Source organism: Globicephala melas, chromosome 5 (genome assembly GCF_963455315.2).
Source record: "Globicephala melas chromosome 5, mGloMel1.2, whole genome shotgun sequence".
Lineage (NCBI taxonomy): Eukaryota > Metazoa > Chordata > Mammalia > Artiodactyla > Delphinidae > Globicephala > Globicephala melas.
Window position 1 is genome coordinate 43005590 of NC_083318.1, and position 22797 is coordinate 43028386.

The 22797-nt window shown below is 43.2% G+C and overlaps 1 protein-coding gene across 2 annotated transcripts in view; it reads left to right on the plus strand.

The window, feature by feature from the left end:
* Nucleotides 1-22797, plus strand: part of CD38 (CD38 molecule) — a 37912-nt gene that overhangs the window by 6745 nt on the left and 8370 nt on the right. For both annotated transcript variants that reach the window (XM_060299182.2, XM_030864269.2), the window contains exons 2-5: nucleotides 10060-10189; nucleotides 11826-11961; nucleotides 17993-18078; nucleotides 20996-21069. In XM_060299182.2, coding sequence (XP_060155165.1) covers nucleotides 10060-10189; nucleotides 11826-11961; nucleotides 17993-18078; nucleotides 20996-21069 — 426 coding nt within the window. The remainder of the gene's footprint in view (nucleotides 1-10059; nucleotides 10190-11825; nucleotides 11962-17992; nucleotides 18079-20995; nucleotides 21070-22797) is intronic.

Sequence of the window (22797 nt, forward strand, 5' to 3'; positions counted from 1 at the left end):
AAGTCCTCCAGCTTTTTTCCTTTGATTGCTTTGGCTAGCTTGTATTTTCACATAAATTTTAGAATCAACTTGCCAATATTTTTAACAAAGCATGCTGAAATTTTGACTTGTGATTTGGTAACATCTTAATATTGAGCCTTCCAACCCATGAATATGGGATATCTCTCTATTTTCTTAGTCATTTAAAAATTTCTCTCAGCAATGTTTTGTTTTCAGAGTACAAGTCTTGCATATATTTTGTTAAATTTATGGCTCAATAATTCCCATTTTTGCATTCCTATAATTATATATGTATATATCCTACTTTGATATAATATGTAGAATATAATTTTAATATATAGTATATAGTATGTAGTATTTCATATATAGCAAATGTTATAATATATACTACACAGTATATTATGTATCCTGATCAATACCTCGACCCAAAGCCTTCTCGATCTCAGTTAATGGCAACCCCATCCTTCCAGTGTCTCAGGCCCCAAACCCTGGAATTATCATTGACTCCTTATTTCGCTAACACCATGCATCTTATCTGTTAGGAAATTTACAATGAATCAAGAATCTATCACTTCTCACCATCATCACTGCTACCACCCTGGTCCAAATCACCATGGGCACTTGCCCGGATTACTGGTCTACCTTTCTTTGCCTGTTCCCTCTTTCAGACTATATTCAACAAAGCAGTCAGAGAAATCTTTTGAAACTTAAGTAATATCATGTACCTACTGTGCTCAGTATCCTCTATGGCTCCTCAGTTCACCGTGAGTAGCTTATGAAACTCTACTCAGTGGGGCAGCATTACCTTTCTGACCTCATTTCTATCTACTGTCCACCTTGCTCACTATGCTCCAACCACACTGGCTTCTCTACTGTTTCTTGAACACACCAGGCACTCGGGCTGTTGGGAAGGTTGTTGCTTCTGCCCAGAACGCTGTTTGCTTGGATGTCTGTATGACTAAGTTCTTTGCTTCCTTCAATTCTTTGCTGAAAGGTCATCTACTGTCCTACTTGTTTAATGCCAAAAACAGACACCTCCTCCCCCATAACCTCTGACACCCTTATCCTATTCTATTTTTCCTTTTTTTCATAGAATTTATAAATTTCTAGGATACTCTACAACATTCATTATCTTTATTGTCAGTCTTGCTGAAAATTGGTTTATTGTCAGTCTTGCTCTGGTAAAATGGAATTCTCACAGGACAGAGACTCTTGTGTATTTTGTTCACTGGTATATCTTACTTACTCATAAACGCGCCTGGAACATAGTATATGCTCAATAAATATTTGCCAGATTGATGAATTAATGATTTCTGAGCTTTCCTTCAGCCGGAAGAGTCTGATTTTAAGATCCTACTTAGGGAAGTCCTAATTGCCTCAGTGAACCCTGACAATTACCCCCTTCCTCCACTAGGTGGCAGTCTTCACCTTCAATGCAGGCTTCCAGCAGCCTCAAATTTGAGACTTCATCGCTGAGTTAACCTGCACGTTTTCTTTGGTCCAAGACAAGCGGCCCTGCAGGACATAACAGCAGGAAAATTCACAGACTGAGTGTAATTACCCCTTGAGATTCAAGTGCTTTTAAGGAAGAGGGTTTGGGATGTGAGCACTTTCCCCGGGGAGCAACACATTACGAAGGTGATGTTGCTGCGTTGATGGGGACTTTGAAATATAATTGTCATTTACGGGAAGGATGTAGGTTTAGAGAGAGGTGACATTACAGAGTTATGAAGCCTGAACTAGGCTGACAGCATACAAAATGGATTTAACCACCAAATATATCTTTTTTTGGTTTGTTTTTTTGTTTTCTTCGCTTTAGCATAAAACTTTAACACTTTCTGCCCCGTCCCCTCTTATTCCACTTACTTTCTGTCCCTATTCTGGTCTTCAAATTCTCATTTGACCTACAGGGAAACGACAACCCCTCTGGGGTCTTGGGTCCTCCTTTCTGTTAGGACCCACTTCGTTCTGGGGATAGGTAGGGACATGATTTAACATTTCCTGTGGGATGCAGCATTGTTTAGCAGGGAGAGCAGAGTTTGGACCTAAGGCAGCTGTGCCACTTGCTGACTGGCTTTGGGCAAGTTAACTAAGCTCTGAGCCTCAGTAGCAGGGGATTGTACCCCTGCCCCCCATGGGGCTGGTGTGAGAGTTAAATTGGATGCATACAAAGTGAGCGCCAAGCGCAGCGCCTGGCACAGGGTGAGTGCTCTGTGGTGTCATGCCCCCTCCTTTCTCCTTCTAGCATGACTTCTGGGCACAGGAGACAACCTACCTAGGTGGGTCAGAGGGAGGGAGAAGGGGTAGGAAGTGAACAAGAGGGAATACTCTCGGGGGATAAGTAATGGCATCTGCTGGAAGGAGCTGAGTGGGAGGAAGGGGGAGCACACCCCAGTGACCTTGAATCCTGACATCTGTGCCCGGCCTGCATGCCTTGAGCCTCCAGGTCACCAGTTAAGGAGGCAAACAGAAAACAGCTGTCAGGCTGAGAGTGCAGCTCAACACGGAAAGTTGCTTATTAACAAATCATGTCTTTCAGAAGCTGCTCCTGGAGCTTGTCAGGCATAAACACTGATGAAGCTGTGATGATTTTTACAGGCCTTTCGATTCTGTAATGTCCCATTCAGACGGTGGGTTACCATCAATACCTCCCCCAAACCACAAGACCAGCCACTACACGGTGGTTGAACAAGGTGGTTGTATTGCTCTTTGCAAGAAGACTGAGCGCTCACCATAGGGACCCAGAGGGGCAGGGCAGGGCTCTGACTGAGGATGGTAGAAAGGACTGGTAAGATTCAGGCTTATTTTATGAGATTTGGCAAAGGTTCGAGGAGGCTGGCTTTGCTGCCAGGAAGCAGAGGGGAAGGGGGTAATTCTGTGAGAGGGAATCTTAATAAATCTTATCTATCAGGCTGGAAGAATGAAGGAAAGCTGAAGCTGTAATTGGTAAAGAAGCAGCAGTCGCTCATATGAGCCACAACGAATGGATATTGGGTCACTTCATTTGTGTGTGTGCGGTTTGGACATTGCTTTTGTCTGTTCACACGGCGTGCTGTTATGGTCACACAGTGACCTTACCTGATGCCACTGTCCTGGAGTTGTGGTCCACAGGAGAACACCAAGGCCTTCCTACCAGTGCCAGGCCAGCTCCCACGTGTCAAGGCTGACTTTCTCTTTTTCATCACCACCGTCTCCACACACATACAACCTGGTGCACTCTGGGCCCCAGGGAGGAAGGAGCTAAAGTAGCTGGCTTTACTTATTTAGGAAGAGGGATGCCCGTGAGGGAATTAAAGGAAGGCCAGTGAGCTGCTGGGATCTCCTTGACAACTGGCCCTCTGGGCAGATACGCTAGTGATATTGGTTAGAATGAAGAGACTTATCTCTTTTTTGTTTTTCTTTTTTTCTGTATGCGGGCCTCTCACTGTTGCGGCCTCTCCCGTTGCGGAGCACAGGCTCCAGGTGCGCAGGCTCAGCGGCCATGGCTCACGGGCCCAGCCGCTCCGCAGCATATGGGATCTTCCCGGACCGGGGCGCGAACCCGTGTCCCCTGCATCAGCAGGCGGACTCTCAACCACTGCGCCACCAGGGAAGCCCGAAGAGACTTATCTCTTGAATGCCCTCAGCAGGATGTCATTTGTTAAAGGATCGCTGATAGAAAATAAATGCAGTATGTGTGAGGTTTGAGTCCCTGAAAAATCATGGAAGCTGTAGAATTCTCCAGAGAATAAAATGGAGATGCCTCATCACTTCACTCCTTCTGGCTGTGTGAGGAACCTTGCAAAACCTCATTTGGTAACTTCATCTATCATTCTGGGCCAGGAAGGAGGACAGGATGGACCCTGGGGGCTATACAGGATGCCCCGACCTGTCCTTGCTTTGTCTGAGCTTCTCAATGACCCGTCTCCTTGAAATTATTCACAAAGTTTGATTCTGGGTACAACCTGGGATAAGTGAGAGGGTGATCTGACAATCCGATTTTGCTTAAGGATGCAAGGAAGTCTTTAGCGTGGAAAGAAAGATGCCCTGGAAGAGGTACATGGCCCTCTTCTCACCTCACCCCATATTTCATGTCATTAGGTCTTGAGAAATGGGTCTGGGTCACCAACACTAGGTCTCCCCTGGTGTTGAACTGAACTAGATGAGGAATGAGAAGTGTCACCTTTTGGCCCAGAGATGTGGGAGACGGCACAGAAATGGTAGGTGGCGACCACGGGGGTTTGGACCTGAGCTGTTCCCATGTTCTAAGACCTTCCAAGAGTCTCAAATGCTTGGTCTAACAGCTCAAGCAACTTGAAAAGAAAATGAAAGTTTTGCCATGCCTCCCATTGTAATATATGCTTATTATAGAAACATTCAAAATATAGGGAAGAAAACGTCACAAAACAACCCTTATACTCCTAGCAACAAGATATTACTATTTTTAAGACACGGTTTGATTACTGTGGGGGTTTTTTCCACTTTTTAAAAATTGATTGTAATCATACCAGATCTTCAGTTAAAAAAAATTTAACCTCTTCTTTTCTAGGTTACTTGCATAATACAAGAATCCATTTCTGTTGTAAGCCAACAGAAAAGTATAGGATGAAAGTGGAAATTCCCCTTTATTTCTCTTCCCAGAGACAACTCCAGTGATCAGTTTGCTGCCATTCTTTTTCTATTTCTCTAAGTTTAGACCTACTTTTCCCACTTAATGTAAAATAAACATCACCCAAACTATTCCAAGCTCCAAAGTGTAAAAACTTTGTTCAAAGACTGCTTTATATTCCGCTGAGCACAGGCACCCTATAAAGCATCTCTTTTTTGTTGGCTACAAATCACCAATCACTCTGGAACCCACCAAAGAAAGCAAAGCCAGCAGGTGGTCAAAGAGAAACCCACCGAAGTTATAAACATATATCGATTTTGCGTGTGTCACAATTGGGGGAGAAAACAAAGAAAAATCATTCTCCAAATGAGGATCCTGATTCACATTTAATCAAGTTTTTGTTTTTCTTTTTTAAATCTGTTTCTATCCTCGGTAGTAGAAAATGGGAAAATGTTCTACTCTTCATTGTGTTTGCAAATTTTAGTGCCTTGGGCAAGCCACCAGTGCTTTAGTTGTGATGAGTTTTGTTCTTTGTCTGCTCTAGACCTTGACATGAGTGCCTTGAAGATAGAAATGGTGTGTATTTATCTTTTTAGCCCTGTGTCTGTCGTGAAGCTAGCAGTAGGCCCTCGGTAAATATTCGTGGAATGAAAGGATGGGTGGAGGAAGTAACCCAAGTGCCCATGATGGGTGAAGAGATAAACAAACTGTGGTGAATACCTACGATGAAATGTTATTCAGCCTGAAAAAAGGACATTCTGACACATGTTACAACATGAACAGACCGTGAGGTAATTATGCTCAGTGAAATAAGTCCGTCACAAAAAGAAAAATACTGTCTGAGTCCACTTATAGGAGGTAACTACAGTCTTCAAATTCATTGAGACAGGAAGTAGGAGGGCTGTTTCCAGGGGTCTGGGAGGAGGTGGGAATGAGAAGCTTTTGGAAAATTACAGGTTCTGCTCTCTTCCCCTTCCCTCACCCTGCCTTGGTTGGTCCAGAGCCAGGCACTGTGTGTTTACCAAAGCTCTCCAGGGGATCCTCATGTGCGGCCAGAGTTCACAAGACCCGGTGACGCCCAACAACCCTCTGGGCCAGGTGACCATGTGTAGGGGCCACAGGCATGGCCTGAGTTCTCAGGAACAGCCCGCTGGGCTGACAATTCCCTTCACAGTGAAGGGTAGGCCGCCCTAGAAGTGTCACAATTAAAGCCTCTAATTTTGGAACAGAGGAGCTATTGAAGAGAAGAGCGATACTGAACTCTCAGAAATGGTTCTTACTTCTCCCACGCTGCCTCTTTAGCTAGAGACATCTGCTTCCATCCCCGCAGGACGCAGGGATCCTGAGGCCCTCTGTTTCCTTGAAACCAGCCTGCTCACTCGAAACAGCTTTTGCTTGTCTGCCATTTGATTTGATGGAAGAGTGCTCTACCCGGGGGGACAAAAATGAGGACCGTGGGCTTTGCAAATAAAAATAACTAAATTAAGGGCTCACATTTTTCCAGCCACACTTGTGAACTTGAGACCCATGTCTGCAATGACATGTATGAATGAGTACTGCGGACATCTCTGTACCCTCCGTCCTAATTTCTTTTTATTTTTATCTATCTATATTTCTTTCTTTCTTTTTTTTTTTGTCTGTGCAGCGTTGAATGCGGGATCTTAGTTCACTGACCAGGGATCAATCCCGTGCCCCCTGCAGTGGAAGTGTGGAGTCCTAACCACTGGCCCGCCAGGGAATTCCCTCTATCTTTCTTTCCATCCATCTATCTTTCTACCTATCTACCAATTAAAATGCTTATTGCTCATCCACGGTGAAATGTTTACTTTTGATTTTTTAAAAATTTTTGTTGAAATATAGCTGATTTTCAATGTCGTGTTAGTATCAAGTATACAGTAAAGCGATTGTTTATATATGTATATATGTATAGATATATATTCTTTTTTAGATTCTTTTCCATTATAGGTTATCACAAGATATTGAGTATAGTCCCCTGTGCTATACAGTAGGTCCCTGTTGGTTATCTATTTTATTTCTAGTAGTGTGTATATTTTAATCCCAAACTCCAAATTTATTACCCCCCACCCCAGATTTTAAGGATGAAAAGTGGCTTCATAAAGCCTGTCCCCAACCTTCTCATAACCTCTCCCCATTTCCTCTCACTTTTGGGGCATGTAGGAGGCTCTGGTCTCAGACAGTGAAAGGGAAGATGGATGAGTTATAAACTCTTCCAAGATCTGTTTCAACTCTGATGTTCTAAACTCTGCTCCTTCTAAACAAGAAACTTTAATTTTTAACCTGGGGTTTCTTGAATTCTTAAGGTAATGTGTCTTGAAGGGGTCTATATACCTAAAAAGCATAAAAACTTTTAATTTTTAACCTGGGGTTTCTTGAATTCTTAAGGTAATGTGTCTTGAAGGCATCTATATACCTAAAAAGCATAAAAATCTTCTCGGAGATCTGTGAGTTCTCCCGTTTTTGGTGGTGAAAGCATCTGGTGTATGGTAGGTGCCCAGCGCGTGGTGATTTCACTGAACTGCCAGTTTTTTTGTGGTGGAAAATTCTCTTGTCCTTCCACATCAAGGAGATGTCTCTCCTCTTCCACTCTTTGTGGCTGAGGAGGGAGGCAGAAGAGTTTACGAGGGAGTTGGGATCAGAACAGGAAATTCCTGTGAGGGCCACTGCATTACATGAATTGAAGTAAAACATGGTCTTCTAAAGTAAAACAGCCTCCAAACACCTTTGCTCTAAACTTCCCGTGATGGTGCCCCGTAAACTTTGATGTCGAAGTACATTATGTAAGAACGTTTTTCTCTTACATATATAATGTATGGGCAGAGCCAGGTGGATAATGGTTTCCCGGCAGAGCTTTCACAGGTCAGCAGTGATGCAGGTGAACGGTCCCATGCATGCTGGGGAAGGGGAGGGGCGTCCATGAAAGAACCGGGGGCCCGGGGGACAAGCCAAGTGTTATCTCATTTAATCCTCCAAAACTTCCCAGGCATGAAGTATTCTTATCTCCCTCTTACAGATGAAGACAACAGGCTGGAACAGTTTAATAGCCTGCCCGGTAAGGCTGTAGCCATGTGGGAGGCACCCACAGATTTGGGGTCCAATCCCGCTTTACCACTTACTGATCATGTTACCTCGGGCACATTGGTTAAATTCACAGCCTTAAAGTTTCCTCTTTATCAGTAAAATGGGACAATGGTGGTACCTTCCTGGGACAGAGCCTGCAGGCCAGTCCCTTCTCTAGAATTAAAACTGTGCTTTCATGATTTTTTTATTCTAAATTTTTGGGATTTTTCTTATTTTAATTTTTTATACAAATTTTAAAGGTCGCTTTCCATGTACAGTTATTATAAAATATTGGCTATATCCCCATGTTGTACAATACATCTGGAGTCTACCTTACATCCAATAGTTTGTACCTCCCACTCCCCCACCCCTATATTGCCTGTCCCTCCACCCCACTGGTAACCACTAGTTTATCCTCTGTATCTGTGGGTCTGCTTCTTTTCTGTTGTATTCACTCGTTTGTTGCATTTTTTAGCTTCCACTTATAAGTGAGATCATACAGTATTCGTCTTTCTCTGTCTGACTTACTTCACTTAGCATAATGCCTTCCAAGTCCATTCATATGGCTCCAAATGGCAAAATTTCATTCATGTTCATGGCTGAGTAACATTCCATTGTGTATGTATACACCACATCTTCTTTATCCATTCATCTGTTGATGGACGCTTAGGGCCTTCCATATCTTGGAACTTGTAAATAATGCTGCTATGAACACTGGGGTGCATGTATCTTTTCAAATTAGTGTTTTTGATTTTTTTCAGATATATCCCCAGAAGTGGAATTGCTGCATCATACTGTAGTCCTATTTTTAGTTTTTTGAGAAACCTCCGTACTGTTTTCTGCAGTGGCTGCACCAATGTATATTCCCACCAACAGTGTAGGATGGTTCCCTTTTCTCCACACCCTCACCAACATTTGTTGTTTGTGTTCTTTTTGATGATAGCCATTCTGACAGGTGTGAGGTGATATCTCATTGTGGTAAAACTGTACTTTTTGATGTGGAATGGCCATCAACATTAAAGGCTGCCTTTCTCATCTTGCCTTGTAGCAAAGTGTGCCCATGACTACATTTTAGCAAATATGATAAGAGCAAATAGCAAGAACATCTTCTAGCACGTGTCCTTAAAAGGCAGCTGGCACATGGCCATTGCTGCGGTTACTTCTCCCTTCTCTTCCTTCTCCTCCTTTCTTGTTCCCTAACCTTTCCTGCTGGCTGCAATGTAGTCATGATGGCCGGAACTGGAGCAGCTATTTTGGACTGAGAAGATGAGTCTCCAACATACACAGGGTGGCTTTGGTGTAAGGCCCTGTGTCTCACAGGTATCCTCTGATTCCCTGGCTTATCAGGAGGAATAATCCACTCGACTTGGCCAGCCTGAGTTGGGAAGGCAAAAGACCCTCTGGAATGGCTGCTTTGTTCGTGCCCTGCAGGGCCAGAGCAGGCTCAGAGGGAATAGAAAATGAGGGGCTCGTCTTTACTCCCCCAGGTTTAGCTGCCTGACCTGGTACTGTATTTGGGATGCCGGGTCCAAAGGCTGGAGTGTGTCCTGATAACCATGTCTGAGCACTCCCAGTGGAAACCCACTTCCTTCCCCCCAGGAAATGATGGGCTCAGGTGCACTAATTAACACAGACACAGAAGGGAAGGTCCAGCTGCAATCTTCTCCAGCATCCCTCCCTCCCGTCCATCTCTGCTGCTTTGCCAGCCTGCCTTTTCACTGCCAGGGGCTGTTTGGAGAGGACATGGGGTTGGAATTCTTATTCCAGAGACTTTGCTCCATCTTTGGGGCTGGCACGGAGTTTCTCAGAGTGACTTTTTCAAAACCCAAAATCAGATGAGGTCACTTCCATGCTTAAACCTATCCACTGCCTTCCCATGGTAATTAGGTAAAATTTGAAATGTTTCCTTGTCTGAAAGACTGATTATTTTTGTTGATTTCTCACCACCGCTCCCTTTGTTCTTTTCTCACTTCCTCAAAATCAGCAAGTTCTTTTCTGCCTCAGGGCCTTTGCACTTGTGACACCCTCTGTCTGGAATGCACTCCTTCTCAACATTTAGTCTCAGGGAGCCCTCTCCAGACCAGTGGTCATTGCTTCAATATTCCCCACTGATTTCCTGCATACTTATCATAATCCATACTTATTTCGTTAGCGTATCTGCTTGTTTGTATACTGTCTGTCTCTCTAACCAGAGAGTAAGCCCCACGAGTGCAGGGACCTTGTAGGGCAGGGAGGGTGATGCTCATCTCATAAAACTCTTGTACACATGAGACGTGACAGTGTATATGAACCACCTGGCACACAGATATTTTTGGGGGGTAATTATGCTCTAAACATATGTTTGAAATCTAATTATTCATCTTTTATTTTATTTCCCATGTTTTATCTCACAGAGATAGAGACTGCCAAAAGATCAGGGAGGCATTCAGGAATGCATTTATCTCTAAGGACCCCTGCAGTGCGACAGAGGAAGACTACCACCCACTGATGAAGCTGGTGAATCAAATGGTGCCTTGTGACAAGGTAACTGGGTCAAGTTATGGATTTGAAAACTGAAGATAAAAGTCAAAGGGAAGAGGTCATGGGACTACATTTTGACCAGGATGAGGGAAGAGGAAAATCTGTTTATTAGGATGTAGGCATGGTTGGCAGGGAGGGAGCTTGGGGTCCATTGGGAGACCAGGATGTCATTGGGATTTAGAACATCTGGGGACTGGAGAGAGAACTGGGGACAGAGAAAGAGGAAAGGAGAGTCGGCCAAAAATCAGGCAAAACAAACCTAACACAAACCCCAACCCAATCCAAACAAAAATAATCCACCTTATAGAACTGCAAAACTCTCCCTGACCTCCGATGATGATGATGAGGACAATGCCATTTTGCATCTGCTGAGGGCCTTTTTTTGCTTCCAAATGACTTTCTGAACCTTTATTCTGTTAGGTTTTCACAGTCAACTTGTGGAATAGGTAGGTCAGACATCAGCAATCCCATTTCACTAGAGAGAAAACTGAGGCGTGGCAAGTTTAGGTGGCCAGTGATTACTCAAGTTTGATGGTCTTGAAAGTGACCAGTTGAAATGTAAATGGCCCAAGATTTAGAGCCATAGAGGCCTGGGTTTTAATACATTAATTATACTGGAAAAGGTCTGTAATGGAGTGCATCCTTTCTAAAGTCAGTGTTTAAAGTGAAAATTCAATGTGCCCCAAATCATCTTCACGAAGCCCTTAAGACAGCCACAATTACAGTCTCCTCCCATTGTTAGAGCTGGAGCGACTATGGAACTCCGGGGTGTACACCAAGCCCAAAGCCCAACACAGAGTAGCTGCTGGTAAATCATCACCAGGGGACACTGGCTGAATAAGTGACTGCCCACAGACACGGGACAAACACCTTATTTGCATTGTCTCATTTCATCTCAGCATCTCAGGACTTCCTTACAATTATCATCAATACCTTTTACAGATGGGGAATGTGAGGCTTAGCAATTCTTTGGTTGTCCAAGGTCAGACAGCCAGTGAGCAGTGATGCTGGGTTTCATAAGGCAGCATGACTCCAGGGCCCCGGCTTCAAACCTCCACTGCCTCCTACTAAGAATGAATAGATCCATGGAGCAGAAGATTGTTCTGAAATTTGACTTTCTGCACCTTTACAAGGGACCCTGCAAAAACTCACTATATTTGTTCTTTTCCTTTTTTTGTAAGGGGATAGGGGAATTTCGGGGAAAAAAGCAGGGGTTATGGAGCTGTTTAAGAATCAAAGGGCACTTCTCCCAGAAAATAGCACTTAGAAAAAATTGTTTTGCCGAGAACTTTAGGAATTTGGGACTACCTAATGCCTCCCCCAGATGTGTTTGGAGCTTAGGTTTATTATAAGATTTTGATCAGTGGCTTTGAGACTTTTTTCCCTGCAATCCAGAATAATAACTTCATTTTACATCATGACCTAGAGAACACACACACACACACACACCCTCCACACATGTACTCTCTCTCATTCTCACACACAGAGATCCGTGAAACCCGCAACACCTACTCTTACTATAGGTGATTTATTCTGATGTTTCCTATGTTTTCTTTCATTTAAAAAGATGCAAATTCGGTGGAGTTTTTTTGACTTAGTAAATTGATCTCAATAATAGATTGTCTTTATTCTCTCTTAGACAGTCTTTTGGAGCAAAACCAAGGAGTTGGCGCACCAGTACACGAAGGTCCAGCGAGATATGTTCACCCTGGAAGACACACTGATGGGTTACATTGCGGATGACCTTAACTGGTGCGGAGATGCAGGCTCTTATGGTGAGGATCTGGTCCACTTGGGGGCGCCTGGGGACGTGCAGGGTGCAGGAGCCCTGAGCTCTGCTAGGGATTCCAGAAGATAAGTGTGGAGGAAGGAGCCACAGGAGCCCGCCCTGATGGCATCTATACCCTTAATGACAACTCAGGCTCATGTAAAACAGAATTCTGTAGACCAACTCATGTTTTCTAGAAAAATTGACTTTAGAGTTTAGGGCTGTTCATGCTTCCTGATTCCCTCCTTTCTGAGTGCAAGAGTAGCCTGCTTCTGAATTGTTGGTGTTTTACTTTCTATAAGGGCATCATTCAGGACCAAAGAATTCTAGAACAGAATGAGGACTCTGAGGCAACCAGGCCAAAGTCCTTGTTCCACAGAACAGCCATAGGGACCACATGCTGGGCTTCTCTGGGTCTAGGGCCAGTGTGTGGCTTTGCCATTGATCAGAAGTCACCTTCCTTGCCCAGAAAGACCCAGAACACCTCACTGTGGGGAGATGTTTTCTACTGAGAAAGCCTGATTGAGCTCATTTCACTTCTTTTTTTCTCTTTTTATTTATAATGTGGATATTTTTACTTTATATAGTTTTATTCTTATTTTTATTGCTTTTGACTATTTAAAAAAACTTATTGTAGTAGCTTCTTCAACCCAGATTTGCATTATTTCCAATTACAAAAAAGATGTACTCTTTTTTTTTTTTTGCGGTACGCGGGCCTCTCACAGTTGTGGCCTCTCCCGTTGCGGAGCACAGGCTCCGGACGCGCAGGCTCAGCGGCCATGGCTCACGCACCCAGTCACTCCACGGCATGTGGGATCTTCCCGGACCGGGGCACGAACCCACGTCTCCTGCATCGGCAGGCGGATTCTCAACCACTGCACCACCAGGGAAGCCCAAGATGTACTCCTAATCGAAAAATACTTGCATATACAGAAATGCATCAAAGTAAAAAGCAAAAATTCCAGTTCCCCCACTCCTCGATTTTCATGCTCCTTCCCAAAGGGGGACTGTTGTCAACAATTTGGTACATACCCTGCATTTCCCTGCGCTCATATAAATACATACAGATCTTCCTTATGTCCCCATAAACCCATCATAAATTGAAAATATCATAAGTCAGGAATGCGTTTAATCCACCTAGCGTACTGAACATCGTAGCTTAGCCTAGCCTACCTTAAATGTGCTCAGAACACTTCCATTAGCCTCTAGTTGGGGAAAGTCACCTAACGCAAAGCCTATTTTATAAGGTGTTGAATAGCTTGTGTTATTTGTTGAATACTGTACTGAAGGTGAAAAGCAGAATGGTTGTCTGGGTGTAGAGTGGTCGTATGTGTCTTGGTTATTTACCCGCTGGCTGGCGTGGCTGCCTGGGAGCTGTGGCTCACTGCCGCTGCCCAGCATCACGAGAGAGGATCAGACCCCATATCACCACTCTGAGAAAAGATCAAAATTCAAAAGTCAAATTATGGTTTCTACTGAATGCATATCGCTTTCACACTGTCAAAAAGTTGAAAAATCCTAAACCCAAGCATCGCAAGTCGGGGACAGTCTGTATACTTGAAATGTACACATACTGTTTTGCAACTTGCTTTATTCATTTAAAATTAGTAGGTATAAATACAGCCATATCTTTTGAAAAGGCCTCATCTTATGTGCTCTATGGACATATCATAATTTATCTGAACAACCTCCGATTGCTGCACACTTAGGTTTTTCAGATGTTTTTGCTGTTACAACCACCATCGCAAGGAGCGCTTTTGTACACGCACATGAGTGCACACACACACAGGCATGCTTGTGGAAGTATTTCTGAAAGATAAATGACTACGGGTGGAATTTCAGTGTGGAATAAATTGTGGTGGAAAGTGACAAATTGGTAACAATTTATACTCTCAAAATATATGAGATAATCTGTTTACCCAGACCCTCACCAACACTGGACAATAATACTTTAAAATGTCTTGCCATTTTGATAAAGAAATAATACCTCGGCTCATTTTTGCATTTCTTTTGCTGTGAAGCTGAGTATATTTGTATATTTAATGGTGGATATTTATTTCTATTGTAAACTGGCAGTTCATATATATTAATCCTTTTTATTGGGATGTCTATTATTTTCTTATTTATAGAAGTTCAATATAAATTAACAATAGTAGCTACTACTTATGGGCCGTTGTTCTATGCGCTGTATGAATATTCACCCATTTAATCCTTCACAGCCCCTGTGATGATCTCATTGTACAAAGGAGGAGTCTGAGGCACAGGGCTGTTAAGTAAGTTGCCGGCTAGTGAGTGGCAGAGCTGGGAGAGACCCACGATTACTGGCTGTAGAACTCGTGTTCTTAACCACGTGTCATCCTGCCTGTTTTCTGGCACAAAGGTGGCAAATCTATTTTTCTCAGTTTCTGTTTCTTTTCTAATACTGTTTATATTGTCTTTTGCCACACAGAAATGCAACAAATCTGTCTATCCTTTCCTATTTGGCTGTTGGGTTCCATATTTTGCTTAAATTTTTCTTACTCAAGATTGGAGAGTTTTCTGTATTTTCATCCAGTGTTTTTATTTTGTAACTTTTCAATTAATCTTTAATCCAGACTCTTTGCACCTAGAAATATGGCATATAAATATATCTCTCCATTTACTCTTTTTCTTTTTGGTTAACTTTTATAGTTTTTACCATATTTCTTGCTTTCCTTTTTAAATTTCCCTTATTGCAAGTTAGCTTTTCAAGGTCATTCATTTAACCCTTTTAGCTTAAATGTATTTCCTGTAAACTTTGCTTTTAGTTTTATTTTTCAATATACCACGTCAGCTTTTTCTTAGAAAAGATTGGAGAAATAAAGAAATCTATTTCTCATCAGTTTACCTTTCAGAGTTCTTTATTTTTGCTTTCTATTCAACTGAATCCTGTATAGGTTGTTTTATTCTGTCTACTTCCTTCTCCTTTGGCCTCAATTTTTATTGATTTTAACCTCTTTTCCTTATTTTATTTGCTGTCTTTCTGGTTCCTAATTTTTATATTTTAATTGTTCTATTGTCTGGCTTAAACAATTTTTCCTTAATTTTTTTCTACCTTGGTTTTGCCTTGTTTACTTGTTTTATTATGAAAGTCATAGTTTCTGTTATAAGCTTCTAATCTCTCCCTTTTTTTAACTTCTTATTCTGCTTTTTTTATATACTTAATTTATCTTACTTTATTGTAAAATTTCTCTCCCTTCTTTTTCTCTGTGATGTTCAAATTTTATTTAATGGGCAGGTGGCAAGGGGGAGCATCCTTGTGGGGAGAGGGTAGGTGAAACTCAGAGACTTCTCTCCAGATATGGTTGTGAAGATAAAAGAGCTTTATGTTCATGAAAACCTATGAACAGGGGCACCCTTGTAGCACCTTACAAAATTATGTTCATTTCATCATCGTCAACAGTTTTGCATCTATTGGAGATGATTCAAATTTATCTTTTGACTCTGCAGTAATTATTTACATCTGTACATGGATTTTTTTTTTCTAATTTGTGCTGTTTTGTTTTTAATGCATTTAATTATTATAAAAACTCCCAGGATTACTTCCTCATCCCCGGAAGTGTTTCTGATCTAGAACTTTCTTTCTGGTCACTGGCAGTCAAGCCCACGTCTGTGGTTATATTAGTTTCCTGTGGCTGCCGTAATGAGGTACCACATATTGGGTGGCATTAAAACAATAGAAACTTATTTTCTCACGGTTCTGGAGGCTAGAAGTCCTAGATCAAGGTGTTGGTTGGGCTGTGTGCTCTCTGAAGGCTCCAGGGGAGAGTCCTTGGCCTCTTCTAGCTTCTAGTGTTTGCTGGCAACCCTTGATGTTCCTTGGTTCACGCCAGTCCCTGCCTCCATCTTCACATGGCTGTCTTCTCCCTGTGCGTCTTGTGCTTGTCTGTCTCTGTGACCAAACTTCCCTTTCTTATAAGTAGAGCAGTCTTACTGGATTAGGACCCACCCACCCTAATGATCTCATTTTGACCTGATTACATCTGCAAACACCCTTTTCCAAAAAAAAGATCACGTTCCCAGGTACTGGGGGTTAGGACTTCAACATATCTTTTGGGGGTACACGATTCAACCTATAACAAAGTGGAAGTAGAAAGATGGGTATTTGTGCAGGGTCAGCTGTACGCGTACCCACAGCAGAAATAGGTGGCTGCTGCATGCCTGACCTCTGGGACACCAAGAGAGGGTTCCAGGGCTTCTCACCCCACACTTCCCCTACCTGCTGGATGAGGCAAAGTTGAGGTGAGACAATCCCAGACTCTGCCTTCATTCTCACTCCATCCTCCTCTGGCATACCCAATCTGTCACCAACCTAGTCATTTACCTAGCAGTTCATCCTTTCTTTCTTGTGGCTGTTACAATTGCCTGAATCCAGATCACTAATGCCCCCTCCTTTCTTGCTGGACTGTTGTCGGATCCCAACTGCTCACCCCTGACCCCTTTATGTCAGCCTCCGTCTGGACACCATAATGGAATTGTTTCTGTCTCTTACTTAAAACCCAAATAGCTCTGTTTGCCTCTAAGATACAGTCGGAATTCCTTGGCCTGGTCTGGCCTTTGTCTTTCATATGCCTCATCTTCCATCTATCCCCTCCTTATCCCTTCTACTCTGGCGGTACAAATCTAAACCCGGTGCCTTTGCACATGCTCTCTCGGCATGGAGCCCCTTTCTCTAGCACGTCTGTCTGAAGACTTCTATTCATCCTTCAAAACCAAGTTCAACGTCAACCTTCCCACATGGTGCTGCACACCACCCCCAACCCAAGTTGCTCTTTCTCTGAATTATTTGATTATAGTAGATTATGTGACCTCTGAAGGCAGGGACTTTATCTAATTCATCTCTCTATCTCCAGGGCCTAACACTCAATAAATGTTTGTGTAGTCAAATGCAATGGATAAAGCAAATGTATATGCTTTATACATACATGTATATATATATGTATGTACATATATGTGTATATGTATATATATGTACATATATATGTAAATACACACACAATGGAATATTATTCAACCTTTAAAAAGAAGGAAATCCCATAATTTGTGACAACACTGTGAAACTGGAGAACTTTATGCTAAGTGAAATAAATCAGACAGAAAAAGACAGATACTGCATGGTATCACTTATATGTGGAATCCAAAAAAAAAAGGTGGAACTCATAAAGACAGAGTAGATAAGTGGTTTCCGGAGGCTGGAAAGTGGAGGAAATAGGGAGAAGTTGGTAAAAGGGTACAAATTTTCATTTATAAGACAGATAAGATCTGAGGATCTAAGGTGTAACATGATGACTATAACTGTTAACTCTGTATTGTGTAATTGAAATTTGCTAAGAGAGTAGAACTTCAAAGTTCTCATCAAAAAAAAAAAAAAAAGAATATGAGGTGATAGACATATTAATTAACTTGATGGAGAATCTTTTCACAATGTATATGCATATCAAATCATTACACTGTACCATTTAATTATCTTACAATTTGATTTGTCAATTATACCTTGATAAAAAAATTTAAAAAAAATGCTGGTGCGTTAAAGCAGATATCCTTGGAAGAAGTATCACAGAAAATATGTGTTCGTGCCTTATGTCTGTGGTTCCTCACTGACAGCTAAGCCTGTCTGGATGGGGCGAGTGTAGAAAGACTCTGAGGGCATCTGAGCCTAAGGGTGTGGAGACAGAAGGTGGTGGGGGAGGAAATTATCTCTAATTCTTCCTGGAAGCGGAAATAATACAGGGGGGCTTGTCTCTGTCAGATGAACTTTTGCTGTAATTTCCCAGAATGATGACTCAAAGCTGGTCACTGTGTTCCTGTCTGGGATTTGGAGGGTAAGGTAAGGACTTGGAAGGGATTCAGGGGGCACTTAGTTAAATTGGGTTGAGATGTGTCCATTTTCCATCCTCCATCTTGGCGGGGATGCCACCGGAAAGCAGCTCCACTGGGATCCAATAGCCCGCGAAGAACAGAGATCAATTATACCTTTTCTTTTCCACTTTAATTACTTTTCTGTAAACTATGTCTTTTAGAAATGAACTATCAATCTTGTCCACACTGGAAGAAAGACTGCAGCAACAACTTTGTTTCTGTATTCTGGGACTTGGTGTCCAAAAGGGTAAGTACCACAAGTGAAATTCTAGAATCTTGGAGACCAAAGAGCTTAAGAGGTCATCCAGTAAGTGGTTGGTTTTAATGCACTTTGGGTCACAGGTCATTTTAGAAACAGAAGTTTAGTATTCTTTCCTCAGAAAAATGTTCATAAGCACATGCTAGAATATTTTCATGTGTAATTTGTGGGCATTCGTGGAAGGTCGCTGAGCTCTATTTGAAGACTTCTTGCTCTTATCCATTTTTTGGCTTTGGTTGCCCATCTATGGGTTTTTTAAATCCTCTGATCCTGGTATTGGCCAATCTTAGGTTCCTGGGACAGTCTTAATGATCTACATTTGCAGACCGTTTACTGTGTGCCAGGCACAGTCCTCAGGTCTTTACATGGATTAAAATCTTTTATCCTCACCGGGACCCTATGAAGTAGGCACCATGAGTATCACGTCCATTTGACAAAATGGAGGTGCAGGTAAATAAGCCTTCTACTAAATGTACACAGTAAGTGGCAGATCTAGGTGTTTATCCAAATTGTCTGACTCCAGATCCAGAATCCAGGGTGGGAAATACCATCCTCCCGGCTATCTGTTTCTGACCTCACTCTAAGCTGCCTTTGTACATATTTATTTTTCTTGTAAGTTGCTTATTTTAAGCGGACTAGGGGAAAAAAGGGAAAGAAAGGAAGAAAGGAAAGAAATGAATGGGAAACACGGGAGAAAATGAAACTACACTACTTAGAATTCTCCAAAATTAAACTCAGACATCGGAGGAGCTGGGCGAAGTGAGAACTCACATATGTTAAGTGCATATTCATGACAAGTCCTGGGCCAGTTGTGTCACCTGTGTCATTTTGTTTAGTCATCACAACAGGTGGCACGAGAAGGTACAAACGTCCATGTTCCAGGTGAGGAAACTTAAGAGGTTAAGTGACTCATTCAAAGTCAATGGGCTAGTGAGTAGCAGAGCTGAGAGCCTCACCTACCTTAAGGAGATTCAGGTAAACCCTAGTATGGTTTACCTGAATGCATTCCTTTAACAAATATTTGTAGAGTACCTACTACGTGCTGTGAAAATCAGAGGCACTGCAGAGTTTTTGGTTGTCGTTGTTTGTTTGCTTTTTCTGAGAATAGTTTCTATTTATGTTATCAGTCTGTGATCTGTTTGGTGGCAGTGCTGTTGCTGAAAACGTTGAAAGCCAAGTCACATTTTGTATGTGACAAGCACCTACTTGTGTTCCTCACACTGTCCTTGGGGCCAGGAGCACAGGAAAATGAAGGAAGGTGTTCTACCATTGTGAGCTCCCCTGGGACTGCACCTTTATCTTGGCCAAGTTCTCATAGATAGATGGATGTAAATGGGCTTCTTTCATCCGACTTGATCTTTTCTTTTTCTGACACCAGAGGCAGTGCTGCTTGGTGGTTCGGATCCCCCCGCCCCCTCCGTCCCCCCTCAACCCCCCCACCAGCTCATTTCCTTGCTTCCAAGTGACGTGACCTTGGGGCAAACTCACCCAAGATTTACTCTGCGGGGGCTGTTGAGACTTACATAGGACAGGGTTAGTGCTTGGCACCCATCTGTTGGGTTAGCACTTGTGACTGATAGTAATTGGGCCTCTGTTCTCTGCTCATCACCCCCAGGAGAAAGACCGACACTGCACAGGGTTTTCACAATTCCCTTTCAAATTGTTCAGTAGTGTTTTATCTCCTGCGGAGTAAAGGCTGGATTCCTTGGCAAAGCGTTCATGGCCCTCTGTGAACTAACTCATCTACCTAGCTTCAGCATCCACCGAAGTTTTCCCCCAAACATCACTCCTCTCGCAAGCTCCTGGGCCTTTTGGTTTGCGTCTGCCTCGACCTCTACCAGGCAGAATCCGATTCATCCTTCAGGACTTGGCTTCTGTTGTCCTGGGTTCTTCCATACTCTCCATCGCAGAGTATTTGGACTTCCTGCTTCCCCTTTCCCTTGCCTCTTCTCCATGCGTGGATTCTCCCTGGGCGCCCACTCTGTGCTGTGCCCTAGCTGCGAGGCTCCAGCGCTGCAGTGGCGAGCGGGACAGCCAGGCTCACAGCTCTCACAGAACTCTCAGTACTGGTGGCTAACCCCGCGTTAAGCTCAACCTCACGATGCGGTATAGTTGTATCATGTGTGAAGGAGACCTGAGCTAGTCCCAGGGACCTGGATAGGCCTCCTGGAGGAAACAAGTATATTGCTTAGTTTTGTTCATCCTGTTTTCCCCCAGTGCCTAGGGAAGATTCCAGCGGAATAAAACCCCTTGCTCAAAAATATACACTCATCCATTCCCCGTTTCTCTTTATGCCATTGCAGGCTTCAGTGTCACCATCTCTCCACAGTTTCTTTTTTCTTGGCGTTTTCTTTTTTCTTTCTTCATTTCTTTTACTCCTTACGTGTCTGCTCTGCTCCTGCTAAATGAAATGTGCAGTGTCTACAGTGCGTGGCCCCAAGAAAGTGCTTTTACCTTCCTCCTTCAGTGATTATGTTGCTGTTACTCATCTGGACTTCCACCTTTTATTTCTTTTTTTTTTGGCCACACTACGTGGCATGTAGGATCTTAATTCCCTGACCAGGGATCGAACCCACACCTGCTGCATTGGAAGCACTGAGCCTTAACCCCTGGACTGCCAGGGGGGTCCCTGGACTTCCACCTTCTGAACCACCAATTTAGCAGTGATGATGCTGAACTTCATTGTTCAGACACAGATTGGAGCAACTGCTTCCAGAAAACCCTCATGGGAAGCATAATCCCTCCAATGGCTTGGGATGAAAATTACACAGATCTGGCCTGACCAAGCTAGAGCCATACAGGCCGTTCCTCCTTCACCAGAGGATGCTAAGAGCTGTTTGGGATGGAAGTGCTGGGGCGTGGCACTTAAGTTTGCATGCTGAGGAATGGTGTTTCTGTTCTTAAGTTTGCAGAAAATGCCTGTGGTGTGGTCCAGGTGGTGCTCAATGGATCCATCAGTAACGCCTTTGATAGAAACAGGTACTTATTTCTTTGCATCCTATTTGTAAGGGTTAGCACAGTCTCCTATTGGCCACTTCATCTTTAGAAGAATATGCTTTTCATGTTGAAGGCCAGTACTGAATCCGGGCTAAAAAAGGTAAAATGTTTGTATTCTGTGGTGAGCTTTGTCTTTCGAAGTCAACACTTTTGTCTGGTTTCTCCATTGTTTAAAATCCTCCAAAAGTCCTAATGGTCCTTGCATGTGTCCAGCTCCTCCTCTTGGCTTTACGACGCCGCTATAATCTTCTCAGCTCTCTCTCCCATGACACTCCATCCTGCCCATTTTCCACCTTTGTTCACGCTGCTCCCCCATATGACCCGGCCCCTCCTTCCTTCTGACTGTCTAAAGTCTCACCATCCACGAAGATCTGCCCGACTCCTCTCTCCTCCCTGGACTGTATGAATCCCAAGTCAGCAGTAAGTCTACTATTGGGAACAGTAGGAGCTCTGCTGGGCGTTTGACCTTCATTACCTCTTTGCAGACAGTGTCAGTGGTTTATTATAGTGGTTAAAAGCGGGGACTCCAGAGGTCATGACATCTCACCTATGTGACCTTAGCAGGGCCCCTGTAGTATGTATGTACCTGAGGAGGTGCTGGTGATATGAAGATTAACTGGGATAATATATGGAAATGCTGAGCCCTGTGCCTGACAGAGAAAGTGCTGGATGAGTATCAGTTATTGTCCTCTCCTTTGTTTTTTATTTTTTAATTAATTTTTAAAAATAATTTAATTTATTTTTGGCTGTGTTGGGTCTTCGTTGCTGCGCGGGCTTTCCCTAGTTGCGGCGAACGGGGGCTACTCTTCATTATGGTGCCTGTGCTTCTCATTGCGGTGGCTTCTCTTGTTGTGGGGCACGGGCTCTAGGCACGCAGGCTTCAGTAGTTGTGGCATGTGGGCTCTGTAGCTGTGGCTCGCAGGCTCTAGAGTGCAGGCTCAGTAGTTGTGGCACACAGGCTTAGTTGCTCCACGGCATGTAGGATCTTCCCGGACCAGGGCTCGAACCCATGTCCCCTGCATTGGCAGGCAGATTCTTAACCACTGTGCCACTAAGGAAATTCCATATTTTTAATTAATTTTTCTTAGAGTATAGTTGCTTTACAATGTTGTGTTAGTTTCTGCTGTACAGCAAAGTGAATCAGTTATACATATAAATATACCCACTCTTTTTTAGATTTCCTTCCCATTTAGGTCGCCACAGAGCACTGAGTAGAGTTCCCTGTGCTATACAGTAGATTCTCATTAGTTATCTATTTTATACATAGTAGTGTATATATGTCAGTCCCAATCTCCCAGTTCGTCCCACCCCACCTTCCCCCGCTTGGTAACCATAAGTTTGTTCTCTACTTCTGTGACTCTATTTCTGCTTTGCAAATAAGTTTATCTGTACCATTTTTCTAGATTCCACATCCACTCCTTTAACCACTGACTCTGGTCACACTCATGCCTTCCTTCTCTAACCCCCTTCCGTACTTACAGTTTTTACCACGTTGATTACCTTTCCAGTCTCTCTTCTTCAGTCTTTCCCCGGATAAGTCTGATTGAGAGGAGGGAGCATGTATTAATGTGCCCCAGGCACTCCACGTGCCCCAAATTAATTTTCCTTCTCTCCTCTTTCAATGTTTAATTCCACCAAGAAACATTCGTCCTTCTATCTTCTTCTGACCCCAACCTTGTAGGTTTTTGGGTACAAGTGTTAACATTCCAG